The sequence below is a fragment of the Kockovaella imperatae genome, assembly GCF_002102565.1.
Source record: "Kockovaella imperatae strain NRRL Y-17943 chromosome Unknown BD324scaffold_13, whole genome shotgun sequence".
NCBI classification, from domain to species: domain Eukaryota; kingdom Fungi; phylum Basidiomycota; class Tremellomycetes; order Tremellales; family Cuniculitremaceae; genus Kockovaella; species Kockovaella imperatae.
Window position 1 is genome coordinate 87 of NW_019028953.1, and position 17,040 is coordinate 17,126.

Below are 17,040 nucleotides of genomic sequence, written 5' to 3' on the forward strand. Positions count from 1 at the left end.
TCATACGCCTGTAGGGTGTTTGGTCGTCAGTACCGTCAAGTTGTGAAAGGGTGGGAGGCATCACTTCGTGGTCCCGACAGAGCAGCAGATAGGCGGTGAGTGAGGCTCTCTTCAAAGTAGACTAGAAGGATGACACCTCTGGCAGGATGAATTGGTCCGGTGCCGCACTCTCCACATTCTACTCTGCTGTACGACATGCCTTGGTCGTGGCGATCATCATCCGCGCCTTGGTCACTGCTGCTGGTATTGCGGGCTTTGCTTGGTTTCTTCTTGGGAGATGGGGCGCTGGGAGTTCACGGGAGCTTTAGGCTATTTGGACGGGACAGACGAGAGACGTGATGAGCATCATACGTCTATGGAGGTGTTTGTTGGCGTAAATCTACGGATCACTGGACTGCGGATGCATGCCAATACACCATCACGTTTCAAGTCATCTAGGCACCCGGAACTTCATAGGCGCGCGTGTCTCCGGCTTCGCGGCATTAAGTACAATTGAAATCTTTCAGCACCTCCTCAGCGTCCCATACCTTCCTCTGTGCTTCTTGCATCCCTGATCAATTCGCAGTAGGACCGATCATCGATCATGCCGAAAGCACTCACGAGCAAGACTACCGCTCCTGCTGCTGTGGCGGCCTCCGATCCCCTAGACTGGGACCCCAACAAAACTCACCCCAAGTACGATGATGAGGATGCGAACTGCGCTTTGATCAGCTCAGACGGACTCATGTTCTTGGTAGACAAGGAGTACCTGTACTCCTCAAGGTGATATCTGATAATTGACTGGCAACGTCAGGTCTGATGGCTGACTTTCGGCACGATTATAGTGCTGTCTTCCGATCGATGCTCAAAGACGGTCTAGCCGAGGAGAAGCAAATTATGGGACGCAACAGGTCAATCATCCGTCTGGTTGATGAAGATTTCGAAGATTATCGGACACTCTCCTATTACCTCGACATAGTTCATGGAACCCTCAAAGAACGCCTGGGTTTCGCTCCGTTTCCAGGCTGCTCCAACTTGCGGACAAGTACGACTTCAACGCCTTGGTCCGATCATCCATTCATCGGTCACTCCGGAATCTCGCGAAAAGAAACCCTCAGAAGGCGTTCGCATTGGCCTGTAAATGGGATATCAGACCCGTCGTCTTCGAGCTCTTCAGAATCTATGGTGAGCGGAGACAGACAGGCAAAGGTTCGACGGCCGTCTACAACTTGTCTTGTCTGGAGCACTCGTCTATTGATCCCCAAGCGGCGAAGATGATTCCCCAGAACTATCATTGGGCAGTGGCCCGGGCATACTCAGGGCCTGTTGAAAATCACGCTGTATGGGTCAGGATACTTGAATCGGCCTTAGAAGAATGGGACAATTCCACTAAGACAGTGCAAGTGGAGGCGACGCCCGCATAGTGAGTCGAAGGCGCTCTCGCTTGAAATGTCGCTGAATGCGATCCCACCCTAGACAAGTTGGCGGTTGGCGTGACTGTGCTCAGCTGGGCATTGATCCCTCGCGAAGTGCTGCAACAACTCTTGGAGAGCTTCAGACAAGTAGACAGACCGAGAATCCATAGGTAGCTAGAGCGAGAGTGAAAAATGCTCTGGTCGTGCTTTAGCCTGACATATAAGTCTAAATCCCATTGAGGCGGCTGCAGGGGCAAGAGTCTTGTGGCAGACAGCAGACAAGAAGTCCCTTTGTGCGAACAAGTCAATCACCGCGTTGGAATCCTCAAGTCACGGGTGGGCATGTCCTTGACATCGTGTGACAAAGCATGACACAATTGAGCGCACAAGAATTGCTGCTTGCATACATTGCCCGTCCTTGGCACAATATTCACTCGCCATGCAGAGCTTGCCGAGCCGGAACCCGTAGGTCGTTGATCATGCATAATACAATCTATATCCAGCATTGACATTACACTACATCCTTCACCGCGCATGCCCCTAGGCCGACGAAGGTACCTCATGGTTCGCAAGACCAATCCCAAGCGTCCGCACCTCCTTTACATTCACCATAGCCCAAGCCCCACCAGTCATACACCACACGAGCCACAGCCTCTCGAGCGGACAATGTTTGGGTCTCCATCCTGCATCCTCAATTAGCTTCGTCACAGACGGTATTGATCGTGATAGCTCACGTAGAGATCCACGGCTCCAGCGACGCCAGGTACTGGACACCTTTGACGGGCTCAACTGGCGGCCACTCGGTCCTTGGTCTCAGTTCTGGGTAACTATTCCATTCTTTTCGGACAAGCCACGAAGGCTCTTCATCGATCATTGAGCGGATAAAGTGATCCTAAAGGGGGTCTCAGTCAAGGCTCAATCATCAGAAACAAGTGAGCTGACTTTGAGGTACGTTTGGGAAAAGACTTTAACGATATACTCCCCTGAACCAGGTTTGGTCTCTCCATGCCATGTGATGGACTGGAATCTAGGAGGTGGAATGGAAGAATCTTGCTGAGCCGCTACTGAGCTGGTGAGTATGGTATTGGGGACCGCAACGCCCTCCGGTAGGCCAAAGAAAGATGGAACCGGTCGGTCTCGAGTGGTCGTGAAGTATGTCACGAACAGATGGACATATCGCTGATATCTGGGGAAGCTAAGTCAGTCGCACATCTGAAAGAGGACAGATGAGGGCACTCACTCGACTTTTTCCACTGCATGAGTCTGCAGTCCGTGCAGACCGTAATCTTTCGATGAGTGATACCATGGCATGGCGTAGAAGACTTGATCGAAACTGCCTTCATGATGTTCTTCGCCAGTTGCCAGAATGCGAGATCTTACTTCGAATGCAGGCGTCTCACCAAGTTGATGCTGAGGAAGGATATCAAAGACCTGTAAGATGGTAGTAAGCGCAGAGAATAGGGACAATTGCGGACTTACCTCTTCGCCCAGTCTCGTACGAGCACCACTCTCTTTGACCATCTCTTCAAAAATTCTATAGTTTCCACCCTCGACAGCTTTTGCACCTCCAGTCGCCATTGACACGGCTGCTCCGAGCGCATGAATGTCGACCATGTTGGAAGCGTACTGGCAAAGTGTCAGTATCCAATGGTGTCTTCCATACTATACTGACGTTGACTCTTGTGCTTCCCTCCATGATCTCGTCGACCCATTTCTGACCAAGTCCCAGGACTCCAGTAGCCCACTCTGCACCCTTTCTCACAGTGTACTCTGAGCCCAATCCCACACGTTCCACGAAAGTTTCTACGTCTCTTGCGGGCCCCATCTGAGCGAGCCAAGTTGGGTGATAGAGGTTTGCGAATTTTGAGAGAAGGTTCCCGACGGCTTTACGTGTCCGGTATGGGGAGAGGGGTCCATATCGGCGAAGGGCAGAGACAGTATCGTAGACGTCAGAGTACCATTTCTTCGAAATGGACGATGTGTATAGAAATTGAGTCCCGTCCTGTGAGGGTGTTCAGCGGCGTACGGACAAGCGAGACGCAGCACCAACCCATATTCCAAGGCCAGTCTCTCCGAAATCTGGGTCAATAGTTTTCAGGTTGAATCGCTGCACATCATCAGCTTCGGGGAGAGCATTCGCGTGATAGTCAGCTCACCTTTGTCGCCTTGACAAGATGCCGGTTTGAATCTACAAATATGCTAGCTCCAAGCTCGACGGGTCTCAATGAGGTGTCATTGTGCGGGTAGACAACAGACGTCCCTATCGACGAAAAGCCGATCAGCCAATGGTCTCCGACCTTCAGGCAGACAGGACCACTCACTGCCTCCGATGCTTGGCTCCTTGTCGTATATTACGATCTCTCCCAGAACCTCTCCTTCTTGCTTTCCTAATCGCTTCTCAATCACTCTTCCCGCTCTTCGGATAAACCAGGCCGCCGAACTTCCACTTGCTCCAGCACCAATGATAGCTATTCTCTTCCCACGTGTCTGATTTGCGGCTGCATGGTGAATAGAGGGATCATACACCCAATCTTCGTCGTCGTCAAATATCGGAAAGGACCCTGCTCCGGAATACGGGGCTTGAGAATTGAAAGTCGCAGGGGAGTAAGAGGCTGCCGGTGAAGAAGGATGGAATAAGAGTAGAGCAGAGACCAATATGAATGCTGTAAGGAGGACTACTCGAGGCCTGCTCGAACAGAAAGCCGGGAGCAGCATGGCTCGAGAGACGCTGACTCTGTTATCCGCTTATTGCAGCTGGACCAGAGAGTGGAGCTCAGGCACAATAGCCGTGGTCGATCGAGGAATGTCCCGCTACCGAATTTCCGCGCCAGGCCTGCAGTTACTCAGACACCTCGGTGCTGACAATGATTGCTGTATGCGCTTCTCTGTTCGACGCTCGCTACGAGCTTCTGGGAGTTGAGGCGGATGGACGAGATAGTCTTGAGAGAATCCGAGGAATGACCTGCTGCAATTGCAATAATGAGCTTCCCGCTTCTTCCGGATCGAAAATGGAAAAAAAATTAAAATCGCCAAATGTGGCGTCTCACCGGCGAGTGGCGAGTGGCGAGACTCCCTTGCCCTTTGCAGATCACCAGATCATTCATGGTTCATTATACACAGACGCAATACTACATGTACACAACAACACCTACAAGATGTCAAGCTTCCGATGATAGATTGTCCATTTTGAGATAGTCCCGCTGTGGGATACAAGAAGGGAAAGGGATCCTCTCCGCAGTCAATCCCGTCGCACCTGTCAAAGGAGTTATGCGACCATCCTTACATGAAGAATGTCTCGGCAGCGTCCTGCTCTTCTTTCTTCATATGCCTTATGCCCTCTGCCAGGGTGCTAGCAGTGTGTAGAGTGGGTTGACAGCTCTGTCGATTCGATGCAATTCGCTTTTGGTGAGCGATGTAGGAGTCGTAAGATGTGGGTGGTTCGGCTTTCGATGTTCGGCGCGAGGCCTTGATGGGGATCTGTTTCTGGGACCAGACGTCAGTCGAGAGACTCGCCAAAACGGGGATCGTACTCACTGGAGCCGCACCTAGACCCATGATGGAACGTCTCCACTTACTGTTCTTGCCCTGATTGACATCCTGCTCTGGCGAGTCCACGACAGGGTCATATGAGATCGGGGAGACAGGAGTGATAGGCACTCCACCACTGCTCTCGACAGTCGACGAGGTGGTAGTCATAGTGGAAACTGCGCTCGGCAGTTCACGAGCTTGGTCTCTCGGACTCGATCCGCGTCGAGGGATGACAATCGGCGCCAAACGAGGACCAGATCGACTCGGCAAAGGTTGACATTCGTCTTCCGCTTCAGAGTCGACTTCTTCCAACTCCTCTTTCTGCTCTTGACTTTCTTTCTCGATTCGCGGTGGAGGTGGCACAGCGATCGCAGAAGCAAGGGTGAAGCTTTGACTTTGCTTTTTCGCGCTGGGCGGCAATGCAACGTCGATGTTCACGCTTGGCGAAGTCGTAAAAACGTTATCATGGATAGCCTCGCCATCACTGTCATCGTTCGAAATCGGTGTGGCAACCGCTGGCTGCTGGCTAAGAATATCGCCGAAAGAAGGTCGTTGAGGCGAGACGGGTAATGGGATCCTCTCTGCAGCTTGAGTGGAGATCAACAAGGAAGCACGATACGCTTGAAGACCTTTCGCACTCATTTCCGAAGCGGATCGCATATGCGCTAGCATGGGAACCGAAGCTGAACTGGGAGGAACGCGGTTTCCTGTACCTGGACGACTGGGAGACTTTGTCTTTCCTGAGCCCTGAGACAGTTGGCGAGAATGGCGCTTGTTTTGCGTTCGAAGGGATGCAGATGAGGCGACTGCGCGGATGGTTTGAGGAGCGGTGCTGGGACGGCCGTGCGGTGATATGGGCGGCGAGCTCACTCGACGAGCAGCAGTTGTCGACAAAGGCAGAGGATCGTGATTTTTAGGTGGTGATGGAGGAGATTCCACGAATGCTGTAGCGGTGGCTGACTGAACAGTTCTAGATTCAGGTGGAGGGAGGGTACTGGGAGCAGGTTGAGAAACGGACGTCTTCAAAGCTGGCCGCTGCGGCACACTGGAAGATTTGGAGGATTTCCCGGTGAGCTTCCGGAAGAATGATCCAAAAGCTCCTGAGGACTTGGGCTGCGGAGTGCGGGCCTGTGGGAGCGAGGTTGGCATTGGCGGCACAGGTGGGACATAAGAAGATTGTTTCGGCCTGCCGGGAAACATAAGTATTTGCGTGGCACATCCTGACTCACGGCTGAGCAGATGCCACAAGTGACAGACTCCTGTTCCTCTTTGATGACTTTTCACTTTCTTTACTCGCTTTGCTCTCCTTGCTCTCTTTCGACTTGGATCTCAAAGCGGAATAACTCTTGGAAAAGTAGAGTCTTCCTCCCTTTCGTCCACGTTCGTTATCAGTTGGTTTCGCTGAGACGGGGAACAATCCACCGGATTCAGTATCTGGAGATGTGCAGAGCAGATCCGAGACGGAAGACCGAAGCTCAGTGGTGGGGTCGTGGTGAAGAGAGATCGGTGTCAAAAGTGCCTCGGAATGTGCGCTTCGCGGTAGACCTCGATGTGATGGAAGTCGATCGTGTTCGTCGGACGACGTAGAATTGGTCAATGATGGATGGGATCCTGTCCGTTCCAACATGAGAGGTGCGGGAGGCATCATGACTGTTGCCATCGTAGCTGGCAGCGCTGGACCAGGACAATGGTGAGGTACAAGGTGGAGAAAGTGGGGTGAAGGGTACGTGCGGCTGATGAGATTGGTATTATATGCGGCCAAAGCGTTGGAGCCTATTTCGACGATCTCCCTAGGATAGCTTCACGAAGAGGATGAGGAATGTCGATGATCTGCAAGTAAGAAGCAGGAGAAGATTAGTACATCGTATTGAATGGGGTTCCAATTAATTCTCGAGGGTAGGATAGACAAGATGACAAGGGAGTGGGCAATCCGGAATCAAGACAGTGAGGGGAAACAGGATCATCGAACAAGACAAGTGGTCCAAAGGAAGAAGATGGCACGGAGATGGATTGAGAAGGATTGAGCATGAACGGCATGACATCGGGGAAATTTTCGTCTTCCTTCAACGATCTCCTCCTTGACAGGATCCCCATCCTGCTGTTCGCTCGCCTTAGGCTCTGATCCCTTTGACCACCCCTTGAGGACAAAGAGGGAAAGGGGACCGGCGGGGACGTTTGAAAGGCAGCCACGACGCCATATGAGCTAAGAGGGGAGGTTCTTCATTCGAGTCTACGGCAATTGACCCGGGATGCCAGATTAACTCTGTCTTGAGCAAGAGGCACCGCATGGGCTTGAATGTTCCTGCGGGAACTTCATCACGCAGAGGAATGCGAGCGAATCGAGAGCAGCCACATTGGCCACCTTTTATTTTTTTCGATACCAGCTGATTGAGGAAATAAAAAGAAAAGCAAAAAAGAGAATGGCAAGAGGTGGAGGGCGGGTGGGCGAGGCGTGTGACCTGGTTGAGAGTGCGGGGCAAGGAACCGAGAGCCACTTTGGCAGGGACACAGTGCCATAGATCCCGAGCAATACCTCGACGGCAAGCCAACTCACCAAATAATGACGAGCAGATTCCCGTGTATCATTGAGCTCGAACGACCCCGACGTGAAGAGCGAAGATAGACGAACAGCTGTGAGATCTGTGGAGAAGAGCCAGACGTAAACAAAGTTTCCTTGAAACTGTCTGAAAGGGGTCCAGGCTGCTGGATGTTGTCTCACCTGTTTTGTTTCCTCTGAACCTATAATCAGAACCCTGTCCTGCGTCTGCGGCTGCTGGAACCTGCTCCACGCTCCACAAAATGGCCTGTCTCGTATGTCTCTCAGCCGTCCAAGGTATCTGGATCGCAGAACAAAAAGATAGTCCGAAGAGACTGTTGGATCAAGTTTCGCCTTAGAGTCAATAAATTGCGTGCGGATCTTTTGAACTGGGCCTTTTAGTACGGATTGCATTTTCTACCCTCCCAGCGGAAAGCGTCGTCCGAGCTCGTCCTGGAGTAGACGCCGGGACCCGTCGCCAATTTCTGTTGTCCTTGCCGGAGCCAGCCCATCAGTTGGAAGCCCTCAACCCCACGAATAGGTCCCGGTAAGAAGCACACAATAAGTATGTGGCGTCCCTCGTACATAAAAGAAAGGCACAGTATACGATGTAAAGTCTTGCGGCGACGAAGAGTCCTCTGAGACGCGCTATGTCCCATCTGATAGTGTCGCAAAGACCCGCCATGGCGTCTCCAGATGTACGTGCTGGATGATGAAAGAGGAGAAGAGCTGGACCTTGGCAAGAATCGGGCGTGAGGCGTCAGTCCAGGAATAACACTTTTGAAGAGAGAAAACCAGAAAAAAGAAAAACAAATAGATGTACGGAAAATTGTGGCGACGAATGAATGAAACTTGACATGACCTATCTATTGGAAGAATCAGTCAACAGATGTTGTCCTGGCCCATACAGAGGGAGCAGTGGGTTGGCAGGGGTCCATCAGCAAGTCAGCAAGGCACAAAGACCCCACGGACCTTGACATTCGTGTCTCAGACCCTGAGTATGGGGTGTGCCTGTCAAATCCAATGTAGCATCGATCAATCGATCAATATGTCCACGTCAATCTCATGACGCTCAGCTTGATAACTAGACCATCGAGGGGGCGCAACGTTTCATTCGAAGCCACAGTGGGCGTCTCAGAAGGCTGGTCAGTGTCTAGCGGTAATCCTGTACTCTGCTGGCGTCATCAGCCTGTAGTGAAATGGTCGGGGCATTCAAAGGTCAGCCAGTCGAACAATGACTAGGGGTCTCAGTTGTACTTAAAGCTGACGATTATAAATAGGATGAGATCAATGATTGGGATTGCTGTCATAACGTCAGCCAGGCTTAAAGTGGGTGTAAGCGCATGAGATTGACTGTCATGCGTGCTGCATCGAAAGCTATCCCGGTCAGCGCTCTTACTCCCGAGACCCGTGCCAGCCTGTAATCCAATCACTCGTCCTTCTCCCTGACCTGTTTGCCTGCTCCTTGTCGCTGAACCCCCATACCGTACTCATAGACCATCCTTCCTCCGAGCATGGCGGCTGAAATCATATCATATTGATTAGCACAGACGCAGACCGGCTGGTACTGACTTACAGTATAGAAGCGCAGGGAACGCAACGGCGTTCAGAGCCAGAACGATAGCAGGGATAGGATCGTAAGGATGAGCCCAGCCATGGTACCTGCATCAACGGCAAAGGTCAGCGATCACACAGTCAGCTGTACGGATCCCATCCTCACCAGTTGTAAGCGGCGAGAAAGATGACCACATCGTTCAAGCTGGCATGCTTGACTGTCATCTTGAGTTTCCTCCCACCGTCATCTTTCATGTTCCAGCTGTTGTCAAAGACAGCTTCCCACGATCCTTTCTCCTTGTATTCCTTCTTGGCGAGCTTGTAAGCTTCCCCCGCTCCAGTCACAATGGCAGGGACGGATGACAAGACCGCAGCGCCAGCAGAATAATGCACCAGAGAAGGAATGGCAGATGGTGGCGGTAGGAAGAACGAAGGGTAGAGATTGGCTGGCAAGAGAGTGATGGTCGTGAGGCCGAAGCATGCCGTGAGGAACTGACAAGACTTCAGCAGATTTCTCTCATTCGGTGACCTATCACAAATGCTCACCGCGATTGGCCAATGAACGGTTGCAGGATGCAAAGGATGTCCGACAGCCTTGTCGGGGTCTCCAGGGACCTGACCTGCGAGAAGATCAGCAGAGTCGCTGGCGATTTCTTCTGCCTTTTCAGCAGCTCGGGTAGTGGCTGTCATGGTGTATGCGTAAGGTAGAGATGTTAGGATGAGGGTGAGGATACAGTGAGATGTTGAGATCAGTGTGATCAGTGTGATCAGCGAATCATCCACTGTCCCATTGTCATCCAACCATGTCATCCAACTACAAATCTCCTCAGGCACACGCACTTGAACTGCGCGTCATTGCTCAGTGTCCTTTGATAGACATCGCTCAGCGACGTGGGGAGCTTTGGGTATCATCACTGTAGCCCGCATCTGACATTCATGAATGACCTCGAGCTACCCATCGCTGCCTCTTCCCTAACGTCCAGACTGGAGCGGCATTTGAGTACCCTCTGACGCCTCTGATCGCCGCCACGCTCGTCGCTCAAGGAGTGAAAACTTTATTTGAGCCCTCCTTCTTGCCGGTCGTCGCCAAAAATTCCAACTACTTTGGTATTCATCTCAATAGGTATCTCATCATTTGGAGACCATGTACAGACAAGGCTTTTGCGAAGTTGTGAGTGTCGAGCTGTGTCTTTCGGAAGTCTCCGGTACAAAGTCTTCATCGGACGTCTCTGCTTCGATGATCTAGCCTTGCTCGCTGCGTCTGCTGCTCCTCATCCCTAGGAAGACAATTCATTTTCATTCAACCAAAGCTCGGAGTGTACCAACACTCCAGATACCTCATTCTTGTCCATTGTCCAATGGCTTCGTCTTGAAGTCGGCGGTGGATGGGACTGGTATCGTTGAGCCGAGATGGTTTATTAGTTCATAGTTACACTGAGGGATTTGAGGTCGAGCGGGCGCCAAATGGGAATGGGCGTTGAGAGATGACATTTCGGCAGACCCACAAGCTGACAGCTATTCAGGTAGCTTGAATTGGTAGCCGATGCACATTTGGCGGACACTCGTATGGTCATGGCTTGCATAGTGCAATGTATGCATGTTGTACGGTTGCTCGATTTGACAGTTGAGAGAGGGGAATATTTGTCTTGCGGCCAGCTCGTCGGGAATATCCACCCTCCGCCCGCACGAGATGAAGGAGCGAAACGTAGCGCTACATGAGAGGGAAGCATTGTCTATGATCGAGCTATCACTAAGTCGCTCTGAATTCGCCTGTCATTTGATCTTCTCTTCCCTCATTATCTGAGATGATCCTCACTCCACTCATTCACTTCCCGTTGGGCGATGTCCAGCTCCAGTCGCAGAACTCATCTATGTTGGACCTCGTTCCATGGCCTCGCTCCGCTCCCCTATCGTCGGCCCCACAATCTACTTGTTCTTTGCGCTGTTCAGCTTTCTGAGCTCGGTCTCGACTTTGCTCTCCAGTTTCGCTTGCAGTTCGGGTCGGTCTACGAGTGGTTTTTAGCAAACGAGTGCATGATCCGAGCTTCAAACTTACAATTGAAGAAGATGAATAGCAGTTCTAGCCAGACGAAGAAAGGTGCAGCGATGAAGGCTTCACAGTGCTTTAGCAGTGTTTTCCCTCGGGAAAGTCGCACAATTCTCTCACTCACCTTGGAAGAGATTGTCCATCAACCTCGGCTTGCGCTTCTCAAACACTCCATGTCCGACGAACTGTATCAAGAACCCAACGACGAACACGAAAACGCCGAATGGTACGGCACTGCCGTTGAACGACGATTGGAATGGGATCCAGGACGGAGTGAAAGCGTAGCAGTATGTTGCTGTGAGGTATTCCAGCGCGACAAGGCCCATCATGGCAGCCTGAGGCAAAAGATAGGGTCAACAGCGCTCTTAAAATCGATATTGAGCGTCCGCATCTACTCACGGCTGCTGTCGGTTCCAGGATGAAGTAGAAAACCTGGTAGAATGTCGCGAGGAAAAGGCTAAATGATGGCTGGAAAGCGAATCCTTTCGCTAGAACGGTCACGGAGTATCCAGGGACCTTCAACGGTGCCAGCATTAACAGAGTTGCCCTGGAGTATGGTCAGTCTCCTTGGCTGCCTGATCGCCTGAACCTTCCTGCGTCTGCATCCTGAGGGATACGTCGACGGCGACTCACCAGCAAATGGCGGGAACACAGACGTGGTGAATGAGTCTGTTACCAGTTGTATGATGGTAGGATCCATACTGGACCATCTGACAGAATTGACATTATCAGCTTCCTGTGCTCCGAGGTCCCATCGCATGCTCGTGACTAACCTGGTATTCGATATCGAACATGCTACCTTCCGTGTCCCGACCATGAGGATGATCCAGGTCAATATCCTCAGCGGGGCCTTGAGAGCGAAGTTTATGAGGTGTGGGCATGGTTTATAAGCCTCAGCGAGGAGCGTTCAACAATGTTGCAATGCCAGTCAAGCGCCTCGAACTGTCAATCACAGGAAGTCGACGAGATCCCTTATCAACATGGCCGCCAGCGACGGCCCCCGTTGTCCTTTGTCCGAGATTGCCGCCAATACCCGACCACGTGGAGTTAGCTTTTTATGATACCACATAGTAGCGAAGTGGCAGCGATGCACGAACTCTCGGTGGGATCTGCCACTTTCCTTGAACTGAGCGTGCATGGCGCAGCTTGTGGTATGGTACGAAGCTCCCGCATAGCTGCATAGATATGATCCACCAGTCTCAGTTTGGTTGCAACAAAGAGGGCCAAGACTGGTTGACAGTTCTGAAGTCGCTTGCGGCTGCCCTAAAGCCAGCTGTCGAATAGAGTGACAGCCTTATGTACAGTGACTTGAAGTTGAATGGCCAAGGATACACGGTTTGATCACGCAAGGAGGCTAGAACCTCATGTGACAGGAACTTGGGAAGATTAACTCTAACACCACACAGTACACAGAAGAGGATACACAAACGCTCGCATCGGAAACACGAGGCAGCGTGAAAAGGTCCTCGCTTGATGATAAACTCTCCGAATGCGAGCTCAGACCACTGCGATGTGGTGGACTTATCCAGACAGGGAATTCCAGTGAATCGTTGCTCCGCAAATCATAGACGAAGGCTGCGGGAGTCTAGACTGACTCTATGAGGGGTACAGCGGATTCCATGGTGGCCGGTCTGATCCGTCCTAACTTTTCCAGAAACCATGCACAAGGAGGAAATGCTGGAATCGCTTCTCAGAACAGATAGGTTCCCAAGATCGTGTTGTTCTGAGGGTCCAGTCCGCTCCACCACTGGAAGCCCTACTGCTTGATGGAAACCCCCTCAGGACGGATGGAGTTCTTCATTTCGTCAGGCCCATCCTGACTTTTGTTCAATCTAATAGTGATGTCCCGGCAAGACGTTCGGATCTCCTGACAGATACGCTTCTCATCCCTGAACCAGCGCCGATCCTTCTATATCGGCTTATTAGCTTGCTTCGAATATTGAGTGCAACAGTTGAGGGCATGACAGGCGAGAGGGGCTTCTGACGGGCCATCGGAATGTGAGTACGAGGATCAGCGAGATCTGGGTGTGTCTTCTATATTGTGCTGCTGAGGTGTCAGAAGGTGTGATCGACGCTGGGAATCTGCCTGGACAATCTGCTCGCATCGGAGTCTTCTGACTCTTCGTGTACGGGAATGGGCATCAGCCCCGTCAACTGCAGTTGAGCCTTGCCGCTCAACGCAAAGGGGCTCCTTTTGCCTCGTGTTTCGAAATCTCAATGTTCAATCCTTCTCCACTCCCCTTTGGCTTGTTGACAGTATGACCCTCGGGTACCACGTTTACCTTGCTTAGGATCGTGTATATCACAACGAAGCTCAAGTCTCTTTCTGTATCTCTCACCATCTGTCCCCATAATCCTTCTGTGCAGGTCCACACCCCCACCCTCATTTGACACCTACATCTCACTGCCACATACTCATTTCCAACTCCGACTCACTCTTGACGACACACTGTCATTTGGACTTTCCTTTCAAGTCGACCTCCTACCTCTCACCAAGGAGACTCTGAATGGGGCGAGATGTCCAGCATCGACTTGGGAGATAGTACTGTCGGCATTGCCCCTCTTCTCCCCACAGATCTCCCTCCATCTCGGTTCGCCATCTTGTCCCACTACATCACTTCCCCAGTCATAACCTAATCCACATACCCACAAACACACTCCTTGGAACACACATCCTCACATCACCGATATACCTAGAGATCACGGATACGTCCGCATACGAAGGATCAGAGCTGATCTGCAGTACATCAGGGGTGCACGAGGTACGTCCATGCATGATGAGCACAATGATGAGGCAGCCTCGCCATCAAAATGACCATAAAGGCTGACTCTTCACAGCCATTGGACCTCGACGTCTCAGACGAGTGAGTTACAATGCAACCGCGTGTCAACTGACATTCGTAAGCACGGCTAATTGAAGGGCATGCCTCACTCACCAGTCGCTGCCTCCAGGCAGACGGACGATACTACCTCAGCCAGAAACGCCAAGATACCTCCCCACTTGGGCTACCCGCAGGTGAGCACCGATGCTGCGAGGCTCCTGACTCAGGGTCCGCTTCGCGGCTTTCACAGAGGCTGACGAGCCCATCAGGCAAAACGCCAGCCTGCTCATTCCGGCAAAGGCAAGAAATCCGTCGCTCCTGGCGTTTGCAGACACTGCGGTGCAGTGAGTGATCGACGTAATCGAAAACGGTAGAAAGAGCGCAGTAGACTGACAAGCGTTCTGCAGACGCAAGACGAGACAGCGCAGTGGCGCAAAGATCCTCGAGATGAGGCCAAGCATTTTCGGAGGAGGAACGAAGACTGTGCAACCGATGCGGATTGTACGTGAGTCGTGAAGTCGCCAGTGTATGACGAGTAGTCGTTGATGAGTCCCAAGGCTGCGAAAGATGCTGGGACCCTGCCCGACCTCGACGCCATCCGTGCACGCGAGACCAAGAGGCAGCAACGGGAGCAGCAGAAGCAGGGGAGCCGGATCACGATCCGGACGGCTTCCCTTTCGAAGCACTATTTCCGTTCTGGGCAGAAGTCCAAGCCGTCGGCGAAAATCAGGCTCAAATGCAAGAGCGTTGACGATGGGGGGAAGGCCCTAAAGAAGAACGATGCCGTGAGATCGCCGGCATGGGACGAAGATGAGATGGAGGTGGCGAGTATCATCGTCGACCTGAGCAGAGTATGTGGCTGAGTTGGCAGCGCACCTTCTTCCGCCGACACTGATTCCCCTAGCCGAAACCAAGCAAGCCTAAATGGAACCTGCTCGATACGAGGCCATCGTTCCTCTATAATCGACCGCCGCCGAAGCCCATGTCGATCATCGAAGTGCCGTCGCACTTCTTCTCCAGGCCGCGAGCAAGGTCCAATAGCAGCGTGTCCAATCCACCGTCGCAGGCTTTCAATTGTAAAGCCAAGAAACCCTCAAGATTGTCGAGCGGATCGTCGACCAGTAGTACGACTCCTAGCCGTCGACGACCGCAGCACAAATTGGATCCGATCAAGACGTCACGATCCACGCAAGACAAGGTGGATGTCGACGCGCGGTTGACGACGGCCTCGACGGTGCTTCAGACGCCCCAACTGTCATTCGAGCCGCTTGCCGTTGTTCAGATCGCTGGACAGGGCAATCTGATGGTAGACTACCCCTTGGTCACTGATCAGGACGCTGTAAACCCTACCAGTGAGGCTGTCTTCTTCACGAGTCCGAAGGATATGGATGATGAGATGGGTGAGCCGAGACCGCTGCATCATACCGCCTGCTTAATATGTCGACCTTTTGATTAGCGTGATTACGCCTACGAGAAAGCCGACCCACCGATGGCACGATCGCATCGTCCCTTACCCATGGATGTGAAAGTGTCGTTGAGTCGTTCTTGTGGCTTGCAAGTCACTGCGTATATCCATCGATACCACGATAGCAAAGATAGAGCGGTTCTTGAACCCGAGGAGTTGGAGTGACTGTACAGCAAGAGAAGAGAGGTGGATCCAGCTTCGCACATGTCGTTCAAAAGCCTGTACATATTGTCTTCACCTGTGACTTTCCTCTGTCTTCCCACGTGATCATACATCCTGTTCATCCTGTCATGTCACGCTTTCGACCACGGAGTCGAACTATCACGTGCGGATCAGTGGTCGACCCAAGCGATGAAGTCTGCATGCACATACCTTCTTTCAACTTTGTCTGAATTGGCCTCCACTTTTTCTCGCCGAGTCCCTCTGCGTACGCCGCTAGGACCTGCACAAATATTCCATTAGAAAATGCTCATATGACCCATGAAGGGGAACTGACTCCGGCGTATAACCCCTCGGATTGTGGGTGGGTGCTCGCGAAAGCTCGTTCAAGAACGTACAGGTCTACAGCGTAGTGTTCGGGCAATGTTGCAGTGGACGACAGTCCAAAGTCGATTAAGACCTAAGAGGCAAGGTCAGCAACCGGATGGGGAGGTGCTTGAGATTCCGTCAGAGGTCGAGAGAGGAGAAGAAGGTCGGGAAGACGAGGATCCCGACTCACGATTTCATAAGGCTCACTTCCGTTGGGTGTGAATCGGACCATCATATTCGATGTGGTCAGATCACCATGAATGATGGCAGTTCCGTGGAGCTTGGCAATGGCTCTCCCGATTGAGGTCATGAGGTGTTCTGTGTGCACGTCAGCATGCTAGCTAAAGTGACTGCACGTTACCTTTGGTGACTCCCTTAGAACGGAGAGCCGTCCAGCCCTCGCTCTCTGTCTCATCCGCATTGATAGAGTCGACCTGATCCTTGCTCCGTTCCATCTCCATCTCTCCAATCTCTTCCTCGTCTTCTTCCTCCACCGTCATCTCACCCTCTGCTCCGCCGCCTAGAACTTCACGCACACTCCACCCATCTATCCTTTCCATCCCAATCACCCCATTCCTATCATCCACCCACATCACATGAGGGACGACAACTCCAGCACGGGTACATCTGGCCAGCGCACGAGCCTCGAACGCGAGGCGAGATCTCGTCAACGACAAGTCCAGAGCGGGGTGTCGGTATTGTTTCTTGAAGCGATATTTAAGGATCACGGAACATTTCGGTGCGGTAGTCTGCTGTATTTGAGCGGTCGAAGATGGCTTAGAGGGGCCTGATGGCGGCCAATAGATCGTAGGCTGAGGTAAGAGGGAGTCGAGACTGTATACTTTCTATGAGAGAAGCCCATCCAGTCAGCCAAGGCGTTCTTCGGTGATGGCTCTTCCCGAGCAAGTCGCTTACCGCTTCAGCTCCTTGTTTGATGAGCATCGCTTGATCCAGGAGATGGTGGGATGCTGAGATGGTCATGATGCTCTCAGTATAACTGCCGACTGCCTTCCAGCTGCTCCGAGTCTGAAAGATGTTCTAAGTTTGACGAAGAGAGATCGAAGGCCAACAATCATAAGCTTCGGCGGTGAAATTTCGATCAACCCCCGCCCGACGAACCGAAATTCCTGACACTTATTGTTCTCTCTAGATCACCACCATTCGGT

General features: G+C 52.1%; 8 protein-coding genes across 8 annotated transcripts; 2 read left to right on the top strand and 6 right to left on the bottom strand.

The window, feature by feature from the left end:
- Positions 1-443: 443 nt before the first annotated feature.
- Positions 444-1,506, top strand: BD324DRAFT_123266 (hypothetical protein). Its single transcript, XM_022011963.1, has 3 exons — positions 444-762; positions 825-1,402; positions 1,456-1,506. Exons 1-2 carry the CDS (start codon positions 584-586, stop codon positions 1,255-1,257), a joined length of 612 nt encoding a protein of 203 aa, XP_021868868.1. The 5' UTR covers positions 444-583; the 3' UTR covers positions 1,258-1,402; positions 1,456-1,506.
- Positions 1,507-1,953: 447 nt separating this feature from the next.
- BD324DRAFT_652897 (Prenylcysteine lyase-domain-containing protein) lies at positions 1,954-4,109 on the bottom strand (the record flags this gene model as incomplete). The annotated part of the gene is made up of 9 exons (XM_022018574.1): positions 1,954-2,077; positions 2,129-2,286; positions 2,337-2,580; positions 2,635-2,825; positions 2,874-3,020; positions 3,067-3,396; positions 3,445-3,501; positions 3,551-3,654; positions 3,716-4,109. 9 exons carry the CDS (start codon positions 4,107-4,109, stop codon positions 1,954-1,956), a joined length of 1,749 nt encoding a protein of 582 aa, XP_021868869.1.
- A 522-nt stretch (positions 4,110-4,631) lies between these two features.
- Positions 4,632-6,679, bottom strand: BD324DRAFT_123412 (hypothetical protein). Its single transcript, XM_022011964.1, has 3 exons — positions 6,152-6,679; positions 4,929-6,108; positions 4,632-4,877 (listed from the first exon to the last, which is right to left on the bottom strand). The coding sequence occupies exons 1-3, from the start codon at positions 6,580-6,582 to the stop codon at positions 4,674-4,676; spliced, it is 1,815 nt and encodes a 604-aa protein (XP_021868870.1). The 5' UTR covers positions 6,583-6,679; the 3' UTR covers positions 4,632-4,673.
- Positions 6,680-8,887: 2,208 nt separating this feature from the next.
- BD324DRAFT_652899 (hypothetical protein) lies at positions 8,888-9,702 on the bottom strand (the record flags this gene model as incomplete). Its single annotated transcript, XM_022018575.1, has 4 exons — positions 8,888-8,979; positions 9,035-9,120; positions 9,179-9,504; positions 9,559-9,702. 4 exons carry the CDS (start codon positions 9,700-9,702, stop codon positions 8,888-8,890), a joined length of 648 nt encoding a protein of 215 aa, XP_021868871.1.
- A 659-nt stretch (positions 9,703-10,361) lies between these two features.
- BD324DRAFT_123476 (hypothetical protein) lies at positions 10,362-10,933 on the bottom strand. Its single transcript, XM_022011966.1, has one exon. The coding sequence runs from the start codon at positions 10,740-10,742 to the stop codon at positions 10,431-10,433; it is 312 nt and encodes a 103-aa protein (XP_021868872.1). The 5' UTR covers positions 10,743-10,933; the 3' UTR covers positions 10,362-10,430.
- Positions 10,841-12,047, bottom strand: BD324DRAFT_123450 (hypothetical protein). The gene is made up of 6 exons (XM_022011965.1): positions 11,833-12,047; positions 11,693-11,769; positions 11,459-11,606; positions 11,184-11,394; positions 11,069-11,125; positions 10,841-11,018 (listed from the first exon to the last, which is right to left on the bottom strand). Exons 1-6 carry the CDS (start codon positions 11,938-11,940, stop codon positions 10,939-10,941), a joined length of 681 nt encoding a protein of 226 aa, XP_021868873.1. The 5' UTR covers positions 11,941-12,047; the 3' UTR covers positions 10,841-10,938.
- A 1,823-nt stretch (positions 12,048-13,870) lies between these two features.
- On the top strand, positions 13,871-15,337 carry BD324DRAFT_652901 (hypothetical protein; the record flags this gene model as incomplete). Its single annotated transcript, XM_022018576.1, has 6 exons — positions 13,871-13,923; positions 13,980-14,075; positions 14,151-14,225; positions 14,289-14,382; positions 14,439-14,732; positions 14,786-15,337. 6 exons carry the CDS (start codon positions 13,871-13,873, stop codon positions 15,335-15,337), a joined length of 1,164 nt encoding a protein of 387 aa, XP_021868874.1.
- A 289-nt stretch (positions 15,338-15,626) lies between these two features.
- On the bottom strand, positions 15,627-16,855 carry BD324DRAFT_583173 (Serine/threonine-protein kinase BUD32; the record flags this gene model as incomplete). The annotated part of the gene is made up of 6 exons (XM_022013600.1): positions 15,627-15,664; positions 15,719-15,788; positions 15,843-15,965; positions 16,065-16,192; positions 16,236-16,719; positions 16,790-16,855. 6 exons carry the CDS (start codon positions 16,853-16,855, stop codon positions 15,627-15,629), a joined length of 909 nt encoding a protein of 302 aa, XP_021868875.1.
- Between the last annotated feature and the right edge of the window lie 185 nt (positions 16,856-17,040).